Here is a 22,515-nt window from a genome sequence, read left to right on the forward strand (position 1 = left end):
TTCAGCTGATGGGCTGGGCATGACAAAATGGCCATGATTAACTCAACTTCATTTATTTTTCATGATGTAATTTTCAATAATGTGCTCCCTATATACAAGTCACCATCTGGACCATTCCCCCACCCCCACCCCCAATTGATTTTATCTAGTTCTCTGTAGATAATGCTCTGGTCTCTGTGCTACAGGCACAGAGTATTTCTACCTTGCTGGGTAGTTCTTGTTATCTTTTCCAAACACCCGGAGAACCTCCAGTCGTTAAAGGTTTAAGGATTAAAGCAGTTGGGAGGCAGTGATCAATGATTAATCAGCTCATTCCCTCCACAAGGCAGGAGATAATAGGTGATAACAGCTCCAAAGCCCAAGGAAACTGGGATGTGACCTCTTCGCTCACCCCAGAAATTACCAAAACAGACTTGTTCGCTCTTTCATTTTGGCATTTACTTTTTTCTCTCTTTTTCTTTAACCCTCTCTGACTTCTCCTATATATCTTTTCTATTTCTAATTATCTCTTTCTGCGCCCTCTTCCCCATTTCTTTTGTCTTCCTCTCGCTTTCCCTCTTTCTCCCTCACCATCCCTTCACCATCTGTCCAGGGTATTTGTAGCTTTTTTTGTTTTTTTTTAAAATAAATGCAGTAATCACTCCCAAACACAAGTTACCTTTATATATGCTAGGACACTGTTTTTCAGATTGCAATTCCAAAACTTAGTGGGTCATGAAATTAATTTACTAGGTGTACAATATGAAATTAAACAGAGCTGAGCTGAATACAGTATAAAGTACTATGGCACATAGTACGGGTAAGTCTCGTTTCATGAAACTTGTGTTTCTATGCATAACTATAGCACCTGTGTACTGGTTTGCCATGCAAAGTACATTTCTTACTGTGAGTAACAGCCACACTTTGATTTATATGAATGTACCTTTTTTGGAACCACATGAATTAAAAACTTATCTCTGTTAGTAGTTTGTTGAATGGATGAAAGTACATGTGAGTGATTCCTGTTGGGGATAATTAGAAAAGGAGAAGAGGGAACAGACGAGAGAGTTCCTGTGGTATATCCATAGTAGATAAAATAAAGGCCTTGGAAAATATCCTCCCATTACCTCCAACGAATTGGGAGCTGGGATGAATACGTGAGGGAAGGAAGGTAGCAGGAAAGTCAAACCAAAAAAGCCATCAAACAAATAGATTAAGGACCAAGTGAGAAAAGTGAATGCCTCTTCATTTGAATATTATCTGCAATAGCATCTGCTTTGTTAAGATAAATTTATTGGAACAAAGTGAACTTGTTAAGATTTTTCAGGAGGGCTATCCTGAAAGGTTTTCTTTGCATATATGGAATAATAAATGAAATTCAATTGTAGGCGCTCACGTTACTAATTTAAGGTATCTAAAATGATTATGATTTCTAAAAATTTAGTATATTGCAAAAATATAAAAAATAAAAATGTAACATATTGCCTGTTTTATTTTGGTGAGTACGAAGCATTCCATTTGTGGGAGCTTTCACAAGTTCACATGAGATGTTAAGTATCCCCTTAACACAGGTGTGTGGTCTTGAGCCTCTGTCCTGCACACCACTTTCGGGGTAATTCTGTGTGTCTAATGCAAGAGGATAGTCAGTGGGGAGGCGAGAGACACAGACAAGTAGAAACAGATCAGGAAGAGCTCCTGAGTAAGAGAGTATAACCCTTATTCTAAAAGCTGTGTTTTAATCAGGGGAGTGATAGGCTTATATTTGCATTTTAGAAAGGTCACTCTGGAAATAGCATGGCGAATGGATTAGAGGCAGGGCGATAAACAACATATCTGTTGGAAACATCAGAACAAGTAAATGATTAGAGTCAGCTATTGGCAGTTGAAATAGAGAAGGGGGATTATTCTATAAAGTTAGAATATGTAAGGCTTCTCAAAACTTGGTAACGAATGGGTTTCAGGGGTGTGTGAGAGGCCCAGGGTCTTATAGCTTGGTTGACTAGCTGTAGCGGTGAGTTGCCAGGATAGCAAAGACACTAGATGCAAGTTTGGGGGCTAAGGTAGTGAGTTTCAGACAATAATAGGACATCCAAGATGAGGTTCCTGGGGGCTCAAGAGGTTTTAGATTAGAGGGATTCGATAATTCAGGTTTTTTCTGCTCTTGATTTAAAAAGCAAATAAATTTCTTAACTTTCTCTAGAGGGGTCCAAGTTACACAGATTATTATATATGCCTTTTAAATTTTCTAGGGATCCGTGTCAGATTACAAGAAAAAAATCCTTCAATTGCTGATAGAGATGAAGAATTTATTGTGGTTTTAAAATATATTTTTATCCCACAAAACACTTATTTTTTACCTAAGCAAGCAGGTTAATCCTAGAAAAGCAGATTGGGATATCTGATATGGCCATGTGGGGGGTGGCAGTACTCATTGGTTTTCAAAGCTCTGTATATAATAACTACATTTTATAATGGTTTAACCTTTTGTTACTTTGTTAGTTTACCAAATTATCATCAGTTTTGTGTATGGAAGGTGGGTGGGATGATTTGGGGCAGATGGAGTGATTACTGAGCCTTGTGCTATGTCACCATGGCTTTTCTGACAACCATTCCTTTTGCACAATGAAGATGAGTGTCGAGGTATGATATATTTATATCCCTTGTTTTCTCTGAGCATATGCTGGAAGTCTTTCAATAAATTTTTGGCTGAAATACAAGAAACACATTTCAATTTTATATTTAAATATAGCTGTGCTGTCCTAGGTGTCATTCAGAACCCATTGGGGTTTTCACACATGATTTTAAAAAGTACAGATCCCATTAAGTCCTAATTTTGTTTAAAATTCACCAACAGGTCTTTTAGTATTATATAAGTAATTTTCCGTGTTAAATATTTTAATAGTATTACTTATTTTCCTTATGGTCTTATGAAGGCATTTGAGAAATAAAACCCTGGAAATCATTTGTATTATATTTTCATAATTAAAGATCTGTTCATATTTTATAAATCCTTCTGCCATTCCTTCCAATTTTATAGGAACAGAAAGTCCTTGATAAATGGAACCCACTGTGTGGTATTTTAAATCTAAAACTTATCTAAAAAGACTATGAGTTACTTGAGGACAGGGCTCATATATCTTTTTATACTCAGTCTCTGGCATGATACCAGGTACACAATAAGCATTAAATAAATTATGAATAATATTTGGAATTCAGTAGTTTTGCCTCTTTTAGGAATATTATGCAATAAATATATCTGATGGAAAAATGCCAGGGTTAACAAGTTGAAGCAAATGGAAAGAAAAATGGTAAATATTTGTTAAGTTTTTATTTTATAATGGTTTATTTTAGATGTGCCAACTCAGAGTTCTTGGCAGGCATCTCTTGATTTTCTCAATTGACAAACTGTTGCTGTCTTTATTGGCTAACTTACACATTATGTTAGTAGGACAGGCTAAAATGGACCATGATTTTCTGATTTTCAATCCCCCGCTGCTACCAAATTTCTGAAGCTCTTAATGAGAAAATTTCCCCTTATATGTAACCAGCTCTCGAAATCCCTTGGTCAGCATGCCTAGAATAGAACCATAATTTCCTGATTTGCATTGCTTGTTGTTTCCAAATACATGAAGCTCTGAAAGAAGATTTGCTTTGTTTTTATATTTAACTTATTCTTAGAATCCTGTGATTAAAAAAACTATTGTGGTTTGATCTCAGTTGGAAAGAGTGGAAATTTTTATATTCTTAAAAAATCTTCTCTAACCCACTTTCCATGAGCTTGCAAAAACACTCTTTAAAAGATGGGGTCCATTACTAAAGGGTCACAGTTTCTATTCTGTATGTGTGATGTCACCAAAATACTAATTAAACCCCAAAATGTCTGCATAAAATTTATCCTGTCCTTATCCAGAAGAAAAAAGGGATTGAGATGATCTTCACTTTCTTAATTATTTTTTTACTCTTTATAATTATGTTATTAATAAAATTTATTACTTAATGTCAAAATCAGTTCATACTTTGTACATCAGAGGAATATATTGTTTTGAAAATAAAGCTCTCTGGGGCTGATTTCAAAAGATAAATAGTTAAATTGATAGCTCCTTTATCATTTGGTTTGAAAACAGAAAAGTAAATTAACAGAGTTAGTGTGCTTAAATATATTTATTTTTGATAATAGAATAGAGCTAGGAAAAATATTCTGATAATCTCAAAAGCATCAATAAATGATTAGTAGATACAAAAAGAGTAAAAATGCAATTTTAGTTATCTTTTTTAGCAACTGTAAGTAAAATTGTATTTGAAGCTTCTCAGACCAATAACTTTATCTTACATATTCTCTTCTGTTCATTATTATTCTTATAGGCCCACAGACTTTGCTTTTACTTGTTTGGACAGTTTTAGCAAAGTAGACATTGCTCTTCTTAGACTTTGTCATGCTGTAACGGAATGAGTTACTGGTTTGTTTATAAATCATGTAGGTGATATAATTAAATTTAGCTTATTGTTTATTAAGTTTAAGTTTATCATTTCCTTTTAGCCTTTTTGTTTTAACATCTAGAATCTTAAGTATATTTCTCAACAGTCTTATGATGAGAAAATTAATTGGCCTGTCTATAATGACTTCTAGAGATAGGAAGGCACAGTCAGACTTGCGGGGAGAGGTGCCAGGTGGCATTCTTAGAATGTCCCATAGGGTGCACACACATGTGCACATGTTAGTGTATGTGTAGCATATTAGGACTGTGAAATTTGAAAACTGAAAGATATTTACAGATCATTAGATTCCAACCTCTGATTTTGTAAGAAAAGAAGGCCTGGAGAGAGGGTCAGTAGTTCATTCAGAGTTATAAAACTTTTAAGTGATAAAACTGGGACTCAAAATTCATTTTTCTGGAACTCAAACTCAAAGTCCAATAACATGATCTCCTGAGCTAGGCAGCTGGAATTTACCCGACCCACGCACCTGTTGTATGCAGCTAAAAGTGGGGGAGCTCCTACTGGAAGCAGGAATAGTAGCAAATATCTGTGATAGCAAAGGGCTAGCAGCTTGTTACCAAAGGAAGAAAAGGAAAAGATACAGAGCATAAAGCACCAGTCCTCAAAATGTCGTCTGCGGACCACTGGGGGTTCCAAGACCCTTTCAGAGAGTCTGTGATATCAAGGCAGTGGCACAAAACTGTGTTGGTGATGGTTATTTTCTTCACTGTTACACATTCACAGCAAAAAAAAAAAAAGAGAGAAGAAAATGCCAGCTATGTATGCTTAATTAAATCTTGACAAAGCAGTAAAAATTATTAATTATCAACCCTTGAATGCATGTCTTTTTAGTATTCTTTGCAAAAAAAGGGGAAATATACATAAAGCACTTCTGTTGCATATCAAAGTACAATGGTTTCTTGAGGAAAAAGACTTGTGTGATTATCTAAGTTGTAAGCTGAACTCACCACTTCCTTCATGGAACATCAATTGAAATAATGACAGACAGACAAACTATGGTTCTTTGGGCTGGGGTATTTGGCAGATACTTTCTCAAAAAATAAAACAAAACTGTCACTTCAAGGAAAACAATTGACAGTATTTATTACCAATGATAAAATTAGGTCTGTCAAGTGAAAATCAGAATTTTAGAAAACTTACATCTACCACCATGAGCAATATTTAAAGATTTTTTTATGAGATCAGTAGTGATCTTAAATGTGATTTTTTGGTATAGCATAATGAAATCTGTTACCCTTTAGAAGATCTTCATAACTTGGTGAACCAATATTTTCCAAATGACTAATGCATGCTATTAAAAAATCATGTATGGGTTAAAAAAAAATTCATTTCAAGTGTAAGAGACATCAATGGATTTTAAGATGAGAGAGTATAAAAAGTTCACTGATATAGTTTCAGGTCTACATTATAACTAAACTTTAAGAAACTTGTCAAATTTTGTTGTAATATCAAAGAAAATATCCACAATTCTTTGGAATGTTATTAAAATACTCCTTTCTTTTCCAACCACATATCTCTGTGAAGCCATATTTTCTTCATGTATTGATACTTCAACCAAAACAATGTACCATGACAGATTCAGCAGAGGCGATTTGAGACTCCAGTTGTCTCCTGTTCAGCCAGATTTAGAAAAGATTTGCAAATATGTAAAGCATTGCTGCTTCTGCCACTAATTGGAAAATACAGTTTTTTATTAAAATGTGATTTATGTTAACATTTATTAGATTTGTTTATTGTTTAGTAAATATATTTAAAATTTCTGTTTTAATTTCTCATGTGGTAAATATCAGTAACTATAACCCACATAAACCAAAGCTTATGGGTATCAGTAATGTTTTTAAGAGTGTTAAGGGATCCTGAGATTAAAAAGTTTGAGAACTTGTCAGCATAGAGTATCTGACCGTGAATGTCAGCATGCAGCAATGAGGCAACAGAGGGCACTATTATATTATAGCCTTGCTTGGAATTTGCCAGCAAAATGGTATCCCTGACTGGTTGAAGAAATATTTATTTTCCATGGTTTATTATTGTTTAAACAATTAAGGAAGCACGTGTTCTCTTTTTAAAGGTTTCTATCAAATGTTGATCTGAACCTCTTACGATGCTTTCAGTTCCAAATAATAGAATATCCAACTCAACTAGTTTAAACAATAAGATAATTTATTATCTTACTTCACTGAAAGCTTGAAGATAGGGCAGCCTCCAGAGTTGAATCAGGAGCTTCATGTATGTGATCGTGAAGTGCCCAGGTTTTTTCCGTCTCTCTGCTCTCCCATCCCCAGCGTGGCCTCGTCATCAGACCAGTGGCAAGATGGCTACGGCAGTTCCGGGTGCCATAGCCAGACGCAGCAGTACCCAGGGGAGAACGGGAATGCTTTCTCTGTGTCTCCTCTTTAGGAGCAAGGAGTCCCAAAACCTGCTTAGCAGACTTCTCCTCATCCCCTAATGGCCAAGATTGGGTCACATGCCGACCCCAAGTGTGTTATTGCCGTCGGGCCATGGGCTTACTGTGACTGGCTTACAGTAATCATTTGGGGTACACCTATATGGGAAAGTCAAACACAATGACTTAGTTATTAAAAACAAAATAAAAAAAATTCTTTGTACTTATCCAGTTAACTGGAAACTCATTTGCACAGGTGCCCAGTAAGAGACACAGCGTGAATCTCTGGAAAGAATTCAAGACCTGAGAATCAGGAGCCCTGGTATCTGCTCCCGTGTCTGGCACTGATGAGCTCGAGTGCTTGCCTGTCTGGGCTGTGGCTCCCTTATCTGTAAAACAGTCTAGCGCTTGGATAAGAGCACTAGTTCTGCGGTCCTCTGGTTCTTGGTTCATTTATTCACTCACTCACAACAGACTAAGCATTCAGTAAATAAATAATATTGCAGTGCTTAGTCTATTGTGTAAGTCACAGCGAAGGATACAAGTTGGCACTAAAATGCTGCCTGTTTAACTGCAACAGGCCTTCCTCCTCCTGTGCTACACACACATTGAAAGCCTGGAGGGCTGTGAGATCCAAACTGAGCAGTCGTAGAATGCTCACGGAATAAATCATTTCCTGCCCTCAGCAAAGAGCTTTTGCCACAAAGCTCATTAGCAGTTATATCAGAAGAGTTTTCTCTCATCGTATTAAATGTACAATTTACTCAGAAAGGAAAACATGGGAAAATATCTTCTGAAAAGATAAGTCTTCGTGTCAGGAAAGATGCTTGTGGGCCTGGCTGGCTGTGGCGCAGAGCAGCACACTGCCAGAGCACAGAAAGACTGTGGGAAATGAGACCACATTTTCTGACCATCCAAGGACACTCTTACGTTGTAGTTTCCAGGTAAGAGGCTTAGAAAGGTTTTATTTTTTTTAAACAAGACTGCTAAAATTTTGCAGACCTTCCTCAGGTGCAGTGTTGGTTAATTTTTCATGTCACATGAAGCTGTGATAGCTGGGAGTATTTATCTCAGAGAAGAGAATTAGGAGTCATGTGATCATTCTCTCAAGTAATATTTGAAGCAGGTGAAATAGGGCTTTTTGAGTTTCTTTAGGGACCAATAAGTGGGACATATAGGGAGGAAGATTTAGGGTTGCTGAAAAGGAAATCTTTCTAACAATTAGAGCTGTCGGCAGTGACATGTGAACATTCCACTGTTGAAAGTCATGAGTTCTTCTGTTACTGAGAGTACTCAAGCAGAGGCTGCGTAAGCTTCTGCCAGCAGTGTTGTGGAGAGTTTCTTCATTCGGCCTGACATTGGACAAGATGATTTGGAATAAAGGTCATTTCTAAGATCCTATGATTATCATCACAGCCAGGAGTCATCTAATAGCTGGACTCATTAACAGCTTGAAACAGAAAGTAAGCAATTCACTTATTCACCAAATATCTAAGCACCTGCTATATGTCAGGCACTGTTGTAGACACTGGGGATACAATAAAGAACAAGGCTGACAAGGTCTCCCAGCACACTCCTGTTCTTAGGTGGGCAGACAGGCACTGACCTAGTAAGCACATAAATACAGCCATTTTATTTTAGGATAAATGCCTGAAGAACACAAACCAAGGGAATGGGAGAGAGTGATTGGGGTGGTAAGGGTCAGGAGTTGTTTTAGATTAGCTTTTTAGGGAAGATCTCTCTGAGGAGTTAATGTTTGGGCTGAGACCTGGATGAGAAGGAGGAGCTGCCATGAGAAGACTGGGAAAGAATGTTAGAAGCAGAGAGGCCATGGCGGGAACAAACTTGGCATGTCGTAGAAGCGAACAGAAGGTTGGGCGAGAGGCACAGAGGAATGTGGTACGGCGTGGAATAAGGCACAGGAGCTTAGCTGTCACTCAGACACCACCCAGTGGGAAGCTGCTGGAGGGTTTTAAGTAAAGAGTGGCATGCTCTGCTTTACATCTCTAAAAGATAACTGGGTGCTTTCTGGAGGATAAATTGTAGCAGGCAAGGATGTAAGCAAAAAGGCAAGTAGGAGGAAATTCAAGAGGAGTGTGGTTTCATGGAGGCCAAGAGAAGGAAGTGTTTCAAGAAGGAAAGAGTGGGCAGCAGTGTTGAATACAGAAAAATGATTATTGGTTTAGGTAACAAGAAGGTTATTGATGACCTTGATGAGAGTTTCTATGGGTGGTAGCCTTGTAAGCCCACTTGGAGTGAATTTAGAAAAAAAAAATGGGAAATGAGTAAGGGGACATGGGGAGTAGAAACTATTCTCTCAAAAATGTTGCTGTAAAGGGGTGCAGAGAAAGAGGACTGCATCTGGAGGGGTTATGAACTCAAGGAAGGGATCATTTCTAAGGTAGGAGTTCCTACAGCACATTCTCTGTATGCTCATGGCAAGGAGTCTACAGAGAGACATGCTAAGGACGCTGGACAAAGTGAGCAATTGCAGGGAGATTCTTGAAAGGGCACTTTGAATTGTTTTGCATTTTTATTGAAATCTAGAATTTCATTATCTTTGATGTTGATTAGTTTGTTGGAATTTTCTTGTATTAAATGGAACCATATGAAATTACCAATATTCACACATTTTTGACCTACAGAAACAGCAGTTTCATGTAATTCAACCTTATGGTTTAATTTAGACAATTTAAAATTTCTGTCACTGGTCTTTTTAATTTATATGCATTTTTAATTTGGAAATAACCTCAAACTTATCTAAAAGTTGCAATTACAGAGCAGAGAACATCCCTCTTCACCAGATCATTTGAGAATAAGTTTCAGACCTGATAACCTCTTTCTTCCTGCCACTTTTGTGGTTATTTATTATAAATATGAATATTCTATAAAATCACAATACGATAGCAAAATCAGGAAATTAACATCAGTACATTGCAACCATCTAATCCTCGGAACCCATTCAAGTTTTTGTCAGTTTTTCAAAAAATGTCCTTAATTGCAAAAGGATCCAGCCCAACGTCTCCTGTTGCATTTAGCTGTCATGTCTCTCTAGTCTCCGTCATTCTGGAACAGTTCCCTGATCTCCCTTGATTTTCATGATCTTGACACTTTGAAGAATGCAGACCAATTATGTTGTAGAATGGCCATTGATTTGGGTTTGTCATGATTATCTTCAGGTTGTGAATCAGGGTTTGACTGTGTGGGAGCCAACTCTCAAATTTGGCCCCACCTCCTGTTACTCATACCCTGATGTAATCTCCTCCCACACTGTACCAGAGCTGACCTTTGTGACCAAGAGCATGCAGCAGAAATGATAGGTTATAAAAGTGATCTGTTGGATCACTTGCTTTGGGGAGCAAGCTTGCACAGGGAACTGAAGCATCTAGCCAACAGCCAGCGAGAAATTGAGGCCTGTCAACCAAGTGGGTGAGCTTGGCAGTGGATTCTTCAGCCCCAGTTAAGCCTTGAGTTGATGGTAGCTGTAGCCGACAGGTTGACTGCAACCTTGCCAGAGACCTTGAACCAGAACCACCAAACTAAGCCACTCCCAGGTTCCTGGACCCCAGAAACTGTGACATAATAAAGGTTTGTTGTCCTAAGGTACATAACAAATGCAGGCAGGACTATCACAGAAGTAGTGGTGAGTTCTTTTCATTGTACCATTTAGGTGGCACAATTTCAGTTTATCTCATTACTGATGATGTGTGTTTCAATCCCTGATTAAAGTGCTATCTTCTGTGCTTTTCTACTGTGAAGTTGTTCTTTTCTTTTTAATTAATGACTATTTTATGGAAGTTACTTTTAAACCATGTAAAAATCTTTTATTCATCAAACTTTCAAATTTTTTATTGATTTTTCTCAATGTGAGATCTTGATTTCCCATTTATTCAGTGGGATTTAATCTGTTACTGACATTATTTATTTTGTAGCTCAAATTGTCCCAGATTTCACCAGAGTCCCTTCACCCTGGCTCTTGTGTGCTTTGAACATGTCCTTATCATTCTTTGAGCACTTCCTTAATTTCTGGCACAAGATGTTCCAGGCTCATCATGTTCTTTGTCTAGCCCAGCCCTTAAATCAGTTATTTCTCCAAGGATCCCTGGTTCTTTTTAATGGATACTGGTATTAAAGCCAAGATCTGGGTACTAGGCATATCTGTTGCCATTGGAGGGTCACTGCTTCCAAGCCCAGTCAAAAAATATACACACATTTACATATATATGTACATATATGTATAAACGTATATATACACACATACATATCTATTATACAATTTAAATGTACATATTTAATAATATATATTATAAATATAAAATAAAGCTAAATATGTGTCTTTGAATCCATAATTTCATGCTGATACCTCTAACTGTAGGGTACCCAGGATTTATTCTATTCTTTTCTCTTTCCATATCAGTAATTGCCATCTCCAACAGTGAGAAACTAGGCTCTTATTACCCTTACTATATTTATTTGATTAATCTCCCCGTATGTAACCAATCTCCCATCTCCTCTGCATCCACCCGTTCCCCTACGCTGACGCCTTCCATTCAGGCTCTGACTCCCATTGTGGAGACACCCACCTGCAGGGGTGCCCCCTTCATCCCTGTGGCCCAGGCCACCCCACCACGTGGAACCCCTTGCCTGCCTCTCCCTGCACGGCTGTGGCACCTCCTCTGGCTGCCCTTACCCACAGAACCTGCCTCACCCCACTCGGGCTTTAACCCCCACACTGAGTCTGTCCTCTGTAGGGACGCTGTCCTCACCCTGCCTGGGCTCTGATCCTGCCTTTCAGGCCCCCCACCAATGTGGATGCCCTCCTCACGCCGCTCGGGCTCCAGCACCCCCCAGGTTGTCATAGGCTGCCTCTCCACGAGGATGTCTGCCCATCTAATGGCCTGAGGACTGGCTTGTTCAGGAGGGGAAGGGGAAGAGCAGGGCTTTATGATTTTGTAAGGGATGTCAGCACTGAAAGAAACATTCTGCTCCTCCACAGCTGAATTTTTAATTTCTTTTGTAGTAGTGGGGTCCAAATTGCTGGTTATACTGAAATATCTTGGGAAGCTTGTTAAAATCAAATCCCAAAGCAAACCAGAAACAAATGACAATTAAAACAGGGACCAACCAAAGTGTCCCTAGAAAATGGTTAAATACATTATCAGGGAGTACTCAATTTTCATTTTGGACTTTTGGTAACTCTTTAAATTTTCTATATTTATACTTTTATATTAGTGATACTAACAGATTATAGGCCATGTTTTCTTTATAATTTTCAATATTAATGTAATTAACACTGTTTTGTAAGGGATAAAAAATACAGAATTCAAGGTCCTATTGCTAGAGATTCTGATCTAGCACATCAGGGTTAAAGCCTGGAAATCTGTATTTTATATTAATAAATTCTCCATCTGAAGGTAAGGATCAGCCGGGTTGAGGAAGCTCCACTGGGTCCTTCACGGAAGTGTCCTCAGCAGCCTCTCCATGCCCACTGGGCAGAGCAGCTGCCACCCCATCCCTGACAACCACCGACAGACTTGGAGCCACATGAGTGTCTCTCTGAAGCCTCAGGACAGTCAGTTGTTGTTCTGAAGGCTCATGATCCTACTGATGCCTTCTTCCAAGACAGTTTTCGCTGATTCTTAGTAAAGTAAAGGAAAATTCTGAAAAGATGTAGGTTAAGCACCCCTCCAAATTGCCAAGGTCATTGAAAACAAGTAAAGTCCGAGACACCGTTGCCTCCAAGAGGAGGCTACGGAGGCATCATGACTCAATGCAATGTATCCTGGATGGGATCCTACGGCAGAAAAAGGACATTAGGTAAAAACTAAGTATGGACTTTAGCTAATGATAATGTATCAATATCAGTTGGTTAATTGCAGCAAACACATTTTTATGGAAGATGTTAGTTTTACAGGAAACCAGGCATTCCTGGCGTATGCAGGAACTCTGTACTCTGCATAATAATTCCGTAAATCTAAAGTGGTTCTAAGATATAAAGTTTATTAGAAAAAAAGGTGGCAGCTACAGGAGGTGTAACGATGTGACATGACAAACTCAATGCTGGCTCTTTATAAATAAGCGGGAAATGGTGGGAGTATCAGGACAGGCATGAAGAGTACTAGCTGCGTTATCAGCCCCACCCAGTGGAAGATGAGACACGTGGCCATTACTGCAACCCATTGGTTTGTGTTTCCACTAGTGCCATCCCACTGCTGCTCTGTTCCAGGAAATGTGAGGACAGAAGGGACTGATTGCTCCCAAAGGTCACTGTGTGAGTGTCTGATGAATGACCACTTGCCCCAAGGAAGTGTCTGGCCCTGTGTACAGGCAGGGAGGAAGGATGGCTCTGGGAGGAGCAGTTCCAATCTTTGCCCTTCGAGAACAGCTGCAATGTGCTTGCTGTGCCACCTGCTCTGACTTGGCAGAATGCGCTCAGAACAACCCAGTGCTGTGCAGGATAACCTGTCCCTATTGCCGGTGGCGCCAAGCCAAGCGTGCGCTCATTAAGCAACGGTTGAAATGTTGGAGTAAGAGCCTACGAACAATGCAGCCAAGTATTATTGGCTGTTGCCCTGGTGTTTGTAATAATAAACACAGCTGAAACAGAGAAAAACTGCTTTGCTTTCTATACCAAGGTCGACAGTATGTCCTACAAATGGGTGGGAAACCATACTGCTTATAAATTGCATCCTAAATTAGAAGCATTTTACCTGTTTTAAGTTAGAAAATCATCATGCATTATTTCTCTAAAACCAAAAGTCCTTTTAAAAACACAAATGCCATTTTACTTTCTAGTTCTCAGAGAATATGTAAAAAGAGTATCATTCTACCAATAAAAAAGAGTAATGGCTGTGGCTAAAACACAAAATGTACCACCATTGCCTCTCATGCATGTGCCTGTGGCAGACGGGGCTTTCTCTCCCCATGGGGAGCAAGCCTGCCTGTGCTCAGCTGCCAGAAGCGTCCCCTCCCTGCCAGAAACATCTAGGAACAGGAGTCGCCTTGGAGCCTGCACGCCTGCTGCTGGTTGAAATGAGAGAGCTGGAGCTGAGGTGCTTACCTGTTGGCTGGCTGTATTGGTCAGGGTTCAGTTACGGAGAGCATGATCTGCTCAAGGTAAATTAAACAGAAAGATTTATCATAGGATTTTATGGTGGCTTTCAGAATCTTTGGAAGGCTGAGGAAACAGACTCTGATCCAGGCTTCCAGGAATGACTCCCAGAACCGTATGGCAAATCATCAGAGTAGCTGCTGCATCTGCCTTCACTGGGAAGACATCCTAGCAGCTGTTGGCTCCAAAACCAGCCAACTCAGCTAGACAGGAGTCCCCCTTATCTGTGGGTTTAGTTACCTGAGATACGGAACAATAAGACATTTTGAGAGAGAGAGAGATCACATTTATATGATTTTTATTACAGTATATCATCATAATTGTTCTATTTTTTGTTATTGTTAGTCTCCTATGGTACCTAACTTATAAATTGAACTTTATGTACATAGAAAAAACCATAATGTATATAGGATTTGGTACTATTCATGCTTTCCAGCATCCACTGGGGGTGTTGGAATGTATCCCCCATGGCGAAGGGGCGACTACTGTATTCAAAAACCCACCACTGCAGCGGCCAACTTGAGAACGTTGCTTTGTCACAGTCTGCAAAACAGGTACCCTGTAGCCCACTTCTTTCCGCATGACTTGGTTCCAGATCAAAGCATCGTGTGCGTGCAAGTGGTAGGTAGAATGTAAATCATATTTAGAACCCAAATTGCAAGAGTCTGGAATATTAGTTTTTGCTTTTCCACCTCTGCACACTAGAAGGGGAGTGCAAGTGGGTACTGAGGAATCTAATCTGCGCTATGTGTCACAGTCTGCCCTCTAGCTACGCAGCTATCCAGGCATACTGTTCTTGTTATAGGTGGAACCCACGCCCTCCCCCGTAAGTTACTGCATCCCACTCAAAGTCCAGGATCTTGGAGTATGTGCAGCTCTTTTCATCAGGTTCAGATGCAGGTTCTTGTAACATAGTGACCTATAAACAGACTGCCTGTCTGCTCCCAATATGCAGTGGCAGTAAAGGAAAATAAAAACTATCACTCAGAAAGGAAGAGTGTGGGAAATGTGTAGCTGCTGTTTATCCTGAGCAGTGATCCACTCCCACTAGGCAAGAATGGGGAAGGCACCCTGCCCAGGTAATGGGGTAAGGTGTAGCCATCCAGAAGGATTCCCTTGTGCATGAAGCACAAGGCCCAAATCTAACCATTTTCTGTGAACTACAATAAAAGTATAGCTGATACAGTTGTTTTTTAAGTTTCTCTAACTTTACTTGTACTTCCACTGCTCTATAGGCAATACCTGATAGGCACATGCAGATAAATGGCAAGATTAAGAGCTCTACCACCTCACCCTGCCAGATTTCACTAGGATAGCTGCCCCATCAGCTGTCTGGGAGGGGAGCTGGGAAAGGCGTCTCTGAGAGTGGCCCTGGGTAAGGAGAGGCCGTGTGGCAGTGCCACCCTCAGGGGCAAGGAAAATGGAGCCACGCAGGTGGCAATATATCAAATTTAGGGCTCAGTTTTGGAGATGGGTGCAAAATATACTTTTAAAAGTAGATATACCCAGTGGTTCTGGAAGAAGACAGCAGCAGCAGCATTTTTTAAATCTCTCTGAATCCTCACACAAAAACAGAGAGAATAGGTAGCAAAACCAAATACCCATAAGCAATACTTACCTCAAACTCTGTAATAAGGTATCCCCCCCAAACCCTGAAATATTAGCACGCGGTAGAGCTAAACCACCAACAGCCATAAGACCTGCATTTCAGTGTTTGTGCAAGAGGAAGAAGAGGGGAGGGAACAGTGGTGCGTCTGGCAGGCCTGAGAACAGGAGATGCTCAGACCGCTAACAGGTAGTCACTAGAAACCGCAGTGGGCTGTGAGCACAGCAGGTGTAGCTGGGAGGGGCTTCACCCAGTGCAGCCAGGGGAGCGCAGGGAGCTCCTGGTGGGCTCCCAAAGGGGCTGAGCCTGTCTGGGCCACACGAACTCTTGAAACCAACTGGCCAAAGCTCCCTTTGTGGGTAGGGGACCCAGCTGAGGAGAAATTCCTGACAGTGGAGCCAAAATTGAGCAGGATAGTATAATGATGGAGATGAAGGAAAGTTCAGATGAAAGTGGGGAAAGGGAACAGAGAAGAAATCCCAGAAAGCAAGCTGCCATGGTTCTGAACACTTCACTAAAACAACCAAAGAGGGAGTTTCCTGAACCACATCTCCTTCTAAAGGTTCTGGAAAACTAATTTTGCATAATGAACAACAAAAAAGTATCAAGGGCTGATCCCATATAACATTATAAAGAACAAAGCAGAATAACGTCCCTACAGATGATGAAAGCATGCCAGAAAAGTCGATGAAAGAGGTTAAAACGGAAACATACTATTACAAAATGAGCTAAAATGCAAAACTTCAAAATTAAAAAAGAATGCAGACAGACATAAAAAGGATTTAAGACAAAGTGTCAAATTATCCTGGGACAGCCCCAGTGAATTACCGGATCTAGGCATTGGGCCTCAGTTGTTCCCATCGAGAAAGATAAACAGCCAGACGCGCCGGCCCTCCTGGCGAAACAACACACCCACCTGTGGTCTTGCCAAAGCAGTAGAAGCAGAGTCTCACCACGCCTCTGGATCCAGCTGCTGTCCTGCAGGAAATATAAGGGCAGAGAAACATTTTTAACTGCATCTTGAATATGTGGGCAGCAAAATCCAGATTGAGGGTAACTATACAACCCAGATTCTGCAACAGACAAATTGTAAGGAAAAGAGAAGAGAGAAGGCATATCACACTTTTTAACTGGGCAAGACTATAGAATCTAGGGATGCACAATTTGAATGAAAACATCTTTTTTTAGAAGTGCAAAGAAGGGATTATTGTAGAAGTCAGGATAATGGCTACTTATGAGAGGAGGGAGGAGTTGTGTTTGGGATGAGGTACCTGGAAGAGATTTCTTGGTTGGCTGTTAGAATTTCTCTTTCTTGATCTGGGTGATGTTTGTCTTATAATAATTCTATGTATTTGTTTTGTGTGGTTTCTTGTATCTGTGTTTTATTTTATAATAAAAAGGTGAAAAGCATTGATAGATCTGAAGCACAGTAGTTTTTCCATGATAAATATTGGATAAGTGTTGTTAGTTTTTTATATTTAATTAATATACACATGTGACAGTGATGTAATGGCATTTCAACTGAAAATTTTAACAACCATATACAGCCTCTAAGTCTCTTTTATGTATTGCATTGATCTTTTCTATATCACGGTATAAAATAAAAGCAGTCACATTTTAAGGCCAAGATGTTCTAACTCTAAGTAATAGTAAATGTTACGATATGTTATCTAGATTTATTGGATCCACAATCTCATATGCTCATCAACTATACTTTTCCAAAATCTGCATAATGGAATGAATGTTGTAAAAGTTCACATGGACTCATTTGACATCACTTGGTAGTTATGGTTGAAATATATATATAGCCCTTTCCTCAGCATTGTGTTTAAAGAATACATGCATATGAGTGGCTATAAAGCATAAATATTATATATAAATATCATATCTACATACATAGCATGTATGTGTGTGTACATACATAGACACTGTTTTTTTAGCTAGTGGATCTGATGACAAGTGAGTCTACAAAAGAGTTTAGCAACCTTAAACATTACAAATGCATAAATTTCTTTGAGATCTAGTAAGGTCATTGCATACTTTGTGCTATAAATCATTTTTCCACGTTGTTGACGTTGTTTAGGCTTAGGCATAAAATCCTCAACTTTTGCCAGACCCTTTTGCGGTGCCCTTCTTGTTGGTCTCTCGTTGCCTTGGCTTCCTGCCAGGTTGAAGGTAGATAAGTGTTTGAGAAGCACACACAATAAGGGTTTTGCTGTCCTCATGCTCTCTCCATAACTAAAATGTCACCTCCTTGCCTATCAAAATCTTTAAAGACCTCGTCTCCTGTAAGGAGCTGAGCCTTTGAAGGACCTTATTTACAGACAGGCCAACCTGCTCACCTCTAGTTCTGTGTTATTTTAATGCAATTTAGTGTAGAGTCTCCAGCCATCTCAGGTCGTGTCAGTGTTCTAGATAAAGGCAGAGTATAGCGAGCCACCCGTTTTCTGGGAGCATAAGGAAGACCCACATTTAATTGAAGATAGAGCCCTTTTGGGGGGGTTTACTATACGACTTCTGTCTTGTATGTCACTGCACCTCCTGGTGTCCAGTGAAATGTTGATATCCCAAGTACAGACCCAGCTGGGTCTGAGATCCAATTCTGCTTCTAACTGCAGGGAATCTCCCCCAGCTCCAGGGATCCCAGCTAACCAGGCAGCTGAGAATCTGGGATGCCTTTCTGATTCTTCGGATAAGATGCCCATGAGCAAGGCTGAGGTCCCAGCCCAGCAGAATGGAGTCTCCAGTTTTCCTTTCTCTGCATTATCTTGGGTGCCACATTGTGGAAAAGCACTGCCACCTCACAGGGCCAGCCCTGAGCCAAGTGGTAGAGCATATTGTCATTGTGCACCCAGCCCCTCCCCAGGTCTTGTTAGTTTACCATCCTCCCCATCAGTGGCCTCTTCTTGACCTTCCTGGGCATGCACACACGTGGGCTTGCACATTATGCAGACACTCTGCGTCACACCTGAATTGTCAGTTGACTCATCCCTTGAGGGCCTACCCCCCGCAAGTATGTCAGACACAAAGCTGCATTTTGACAAGGCCTTTCCAGAGTGAGTGCCTTCCCCCAGGAATGGATAGAAATTTCAGGACTATGGCAGACTGAGTGGAGTGGGAATGGAGGGATATTTTTGAATAGAGAGATTCTTAGGTGCTTTTCAAATCACTCTAGAAAGGAAGAAAACTGCCTATTACAGATCTACAATCCCTCATCCAAAAGCCTGAGGCCAGATGAGTTAGGGAAGTCAGAACTGGCTGCCAGCATAGGAAGGTGGTACATACATCTTAGAATAACATCCCCAGCATGATCTGAGGCCATGTACAATAGTTAGACACACTAATATTCACATGAAGTGGGATGATTATTGTCATTCATTAGGATGTGCCACAAAATTTATTTCGGTTGGGTCAGATTTTGCTGGGAAAGTAACTTTTGGTTGTTAAGGCTTTTAGGATTTCAGAATTGCAGATAAGGAATTGTGCACCTGTCATTGTTAACAATAGTTCCCATTTGCTGAGCACTTAGAGTGTGCAGGCACTGTGCTACCTGAGCACTGTACACGTGAACTCGTTTGCTTCTCTCAACAGCCACGTGGTAGGAATTATTAGTAATCCCCTCCTTCACTGATTTCTACTAAATCTGCCTTTAAAAGCCTTTGCCTACCATGTGCCAAGGAGAGAGAGCAAAGACTGTACAGCCCCCACCTCAGGTTGCTCTCAGTCACGTGAGGGAGACAGATGGGAGCACAGAGGAGGGTGCTCGGGGCTGTGGGGACGCAGAGACTTCCCAGGCCGGCGCCGGCCCGGCTCCATCCTGCAGGCCGGAGGACTCCACCATGGAGGCAGTGGGGCGTTCTCGAGGCTAGCAGCCCTCAAATGCTTCTGAGACCATAGCTCCTTGTGCCCCTTTATTTTCATTAATGCAGCCCTCTTCTTTCATCTTTTGTAGAACGCCCATCTCGGCTTTCTCGCAAGACAATATTTATGAGGTTCAGCCCCCAAGGGTGGACAGGAAATCTACAGAGATCTTCCAAGCCCACATCCAGGCCAGTCAAGGTATCATGCAGCCGCTGGGAAAAGAGGACACCTCCATGTACCGCGAGTACATCAGGAACCGCTACCTGTGAGGAGAGCAGGGGTTCACGTGGTGACCCTGGGGGAAACAGGAAAGTCATGTTTCATTAGGTTAGAATCTGTTTTATCTCATCTTAAAAAGTCGTTTCCAAAAAGTCCCTTGCATCTGAAGCTATTCCCTATTTGTAACTCCCAAGTTCTGAATTATAGGTAATAAAGGAATGACTCAATACTTTGCTGTCATTGCCTTTGCTTGATTTTAGACATACTTTGTTCATAAGTGTAGTCAGTATAGTATCACATAATCACACTAACAGATTAATTTAACAGGTGTGCCAGGCAGTATGGCAAGGTCTGGGAATATCCCAGTAAGCAAAATAGGCCAAAAAAAATCCTCTCTTGCAAGGAACGGAGGCAAAGTATTTTTCATAGCCTTATCCATGAAGGCAAAGTATTTCTCTTTATAGTTAACATTTTCGAATTTATTCTCATGGTTTTTATGTTAACTTTGTATTTTGATCAAAAATTTCATTGCCTGGAAAGCCCTTGTTCTTAGAACATAAACGCTAAAACACTTACGGATAAAGGAGGAAAATGTGGAAAAGGTGCTTTCGATGTTTGGGGGAGAAAAGAATTAATAATAAAGCAAATGGAGCAAAATAGTAAAATCGGTAAATCCGAGTAAAGAGTAAATAAGAGTTCTTTGAACTTTTCTTACAGTTTTTCTGTAAGCATAAGATTTTATAAAAATAAAGTGTTAAAAATTGTTATTCTGAATGACTTTTTATGGCACGCAGCTACATTACATAATTGGACATCTGGTGTGCAGTCAGGTGTTGACTGGTCCCATGCACGTGTGGTTTGTTCTCCATGTAGCCAAACACTAGTGTGGACAACTCTCTCCATTTTCTAACAGTTTAACACAAATTATTTGATCTCAGTATATCTATGCTTTGATTATAAATTATCTCAGTTCTCTCTCCCCATAAGCAACATTTAGAGAAGAAGACCAAGCCACGTCATGGGAGAAGGGAAACAGGTCAGCTGAAATGACCTGAAAGGTTATCACCAACCCAGAGATGCTAAGGTTCTGTGGCAGTTTTTATATTGCAAAGAAAGGTTAAGTCCCCATTTAACAGGCATTTTTGATTGACGCCATCATGAAATCAAGATTAGAAAATGACAAAATAATAGGGAAGAGGAATTTTGTGTTGGCGCAGTGTAGATGTCTAACACAATAGCTTGCGGGGGTATGTGGGATCTCACATGAGTCTTCCCAAGTTGCTGCAGAGGCGCCAACAATAGATCAGACACTGATCTTGATTTTTAAAATTTATTTTTAACATGGCTTCTAGAGGTCCACCTACTTATAAGAATGAACTTTATACTAAATCTTTTGAAAAGATCTAGAATCCAGATATTTTTTCATGACCTATCTGAGCTTAACTACCTGTAGCTATAAAATGAGGATGATACTCCGTATTTTGTTGGCTTATTGTAAAGTTTAGGGATATGTATGTAGACTACATAGCCATGGTTCTGCCACATAAATGATGCTCAGTGGTACCGGCCATTAATGATGGTGGGGTTCGTGGTGGTGGCAGCGATGGTGTTTTTACTACCAACACCCTGACGTTCTCAATTTAAGGCAGCTGCTGTGTCCTCAAAGTTAACATAATTGTGATGTGACAAGATGGTATCTGAAGTATTAATTTTGCTGTTCAGATTACTTCAACTTCAGCTGTACAAGGAAGGCCTTACAAATTGATACTGAAGCAGACATAACATTTAACCTCTAGAAAGAGGTTAATGACCTCAAAGAGCATGTAAGCAAAGTACATGTACATCTGAAAGCACTAAAAGGCTATAATATCATAGAAAAGGTAGAAGCTGCTCTCATTTGTAGACCCAAAGGGAAGAAATAAGTTGTGGTTAAGAGCAGGAGCTTTGGTCTCCATCACTTACTATTAGCTATGGGACTTTGGCGTCTCTAGCCCTCAATTTTCTCATCCAGCATAAACAGTTGTTGAGAGAAAGAAATAAGATAATACCTGTAAAGCACTGGGCATGGTGTCTGTCACATGGTAAATACTCACTACAAGTTGGCTTAAAAAGATCACTGATAATATGTAATCACCACCACTTGATACCTCAGCATAATCTCAGAACAAGGCCTCGTATTCATGCTTACCATGCCCTAGCCCCTGAAAAAGGAGAATGCTTTCTAGTTCTCCTTGGCATTGTAGATTTTAATTCTTTAAATTAAACAGTATAAATGAACCTTGAAACATAATAGATCATAAATTGAAATCTCAGCAAATAATATCCACATCCTATGGAATAAAATTTTGTTGGCATGTTAGCATACCCAAGAGCAAAGCATTCACATTAAAATAACAATGTGAACCTCCTAGGGGTGCGTGTGTGTGAGTGAGTCATGGTGGTGGGGGACGTGCTTCTTAAAGTCACTTGGCATAAGTGTAGCCACCACTACTAAGGAAGTCATGCCTCACTTTGTCAAACCTGGCAACCCTTGGGTCTTGGTTGGACTTTCCCAGCTTACGCATTACCTGCCATGCTGTTGGGAAGACTGGACACATCTATTGAACAAATGGTTCTGACCAAAAAATCATTCTCTTGTCATGAGGCAAAATTCATATGACTGTGTTCTGTCCTCAGAAGAGTCTAACCGTAGGTTTTGTGGATCCAAATGGAAATTACGTTATGTGAAGCCCATTTCTCCACAGAAAGTGACTCCTCTCAGAATTCAAATTGACTTTATTCTTCACTTTTGTGTGAATAAATTAGTTGCCACTTGAAAATGAGATTCCAACTTTAGTTGAAATCATCCTTATTATATGT

General features: G+C 40.1%; 1 protein-coding gene across 2 annotated transcripts in view; it reads left to right on the forward strand.

Annotated features, from left to right (window-relative positions):
- Positions 1-19,883, forward strand: part of FIG4 (FIG4 phosphoinositide 5-phosphatase) — a 98,471-nt gene extending 78,588 nt beyond the window's left edge. For both annotated transcript variants that reach the window (XM_045544169.1, XM_045544170.1), the window contains one exon: positions 19,529-19,883. In XM_045544169.1, the coding sequence (XP_045400125.1) occupies positions 19,529-19,706 (178 nt within the window). In that variant the 3' untranslated portion in view covers positions 19,707-19,883. The remainder of the gene's footprint in view (positions 1-19,528) is intronic.
- Positions 19,884-22,515: the final 2,632 nt, after the last annotated feature.

The sequence above is a fragment of the Lemur catta genome, chromosome 2 (assembly GCF_020740605.2).
Source record: "Lemur catta isolate mLemCat1 chromosome 2, mLemCat1.pri, whole genome shotgun sequence".
Lineage (NCBI taxonomy): Eukaryota > Metazoa > Chordata > Mammalia > Primates > Lemuridae > Lemur > Lemur catta.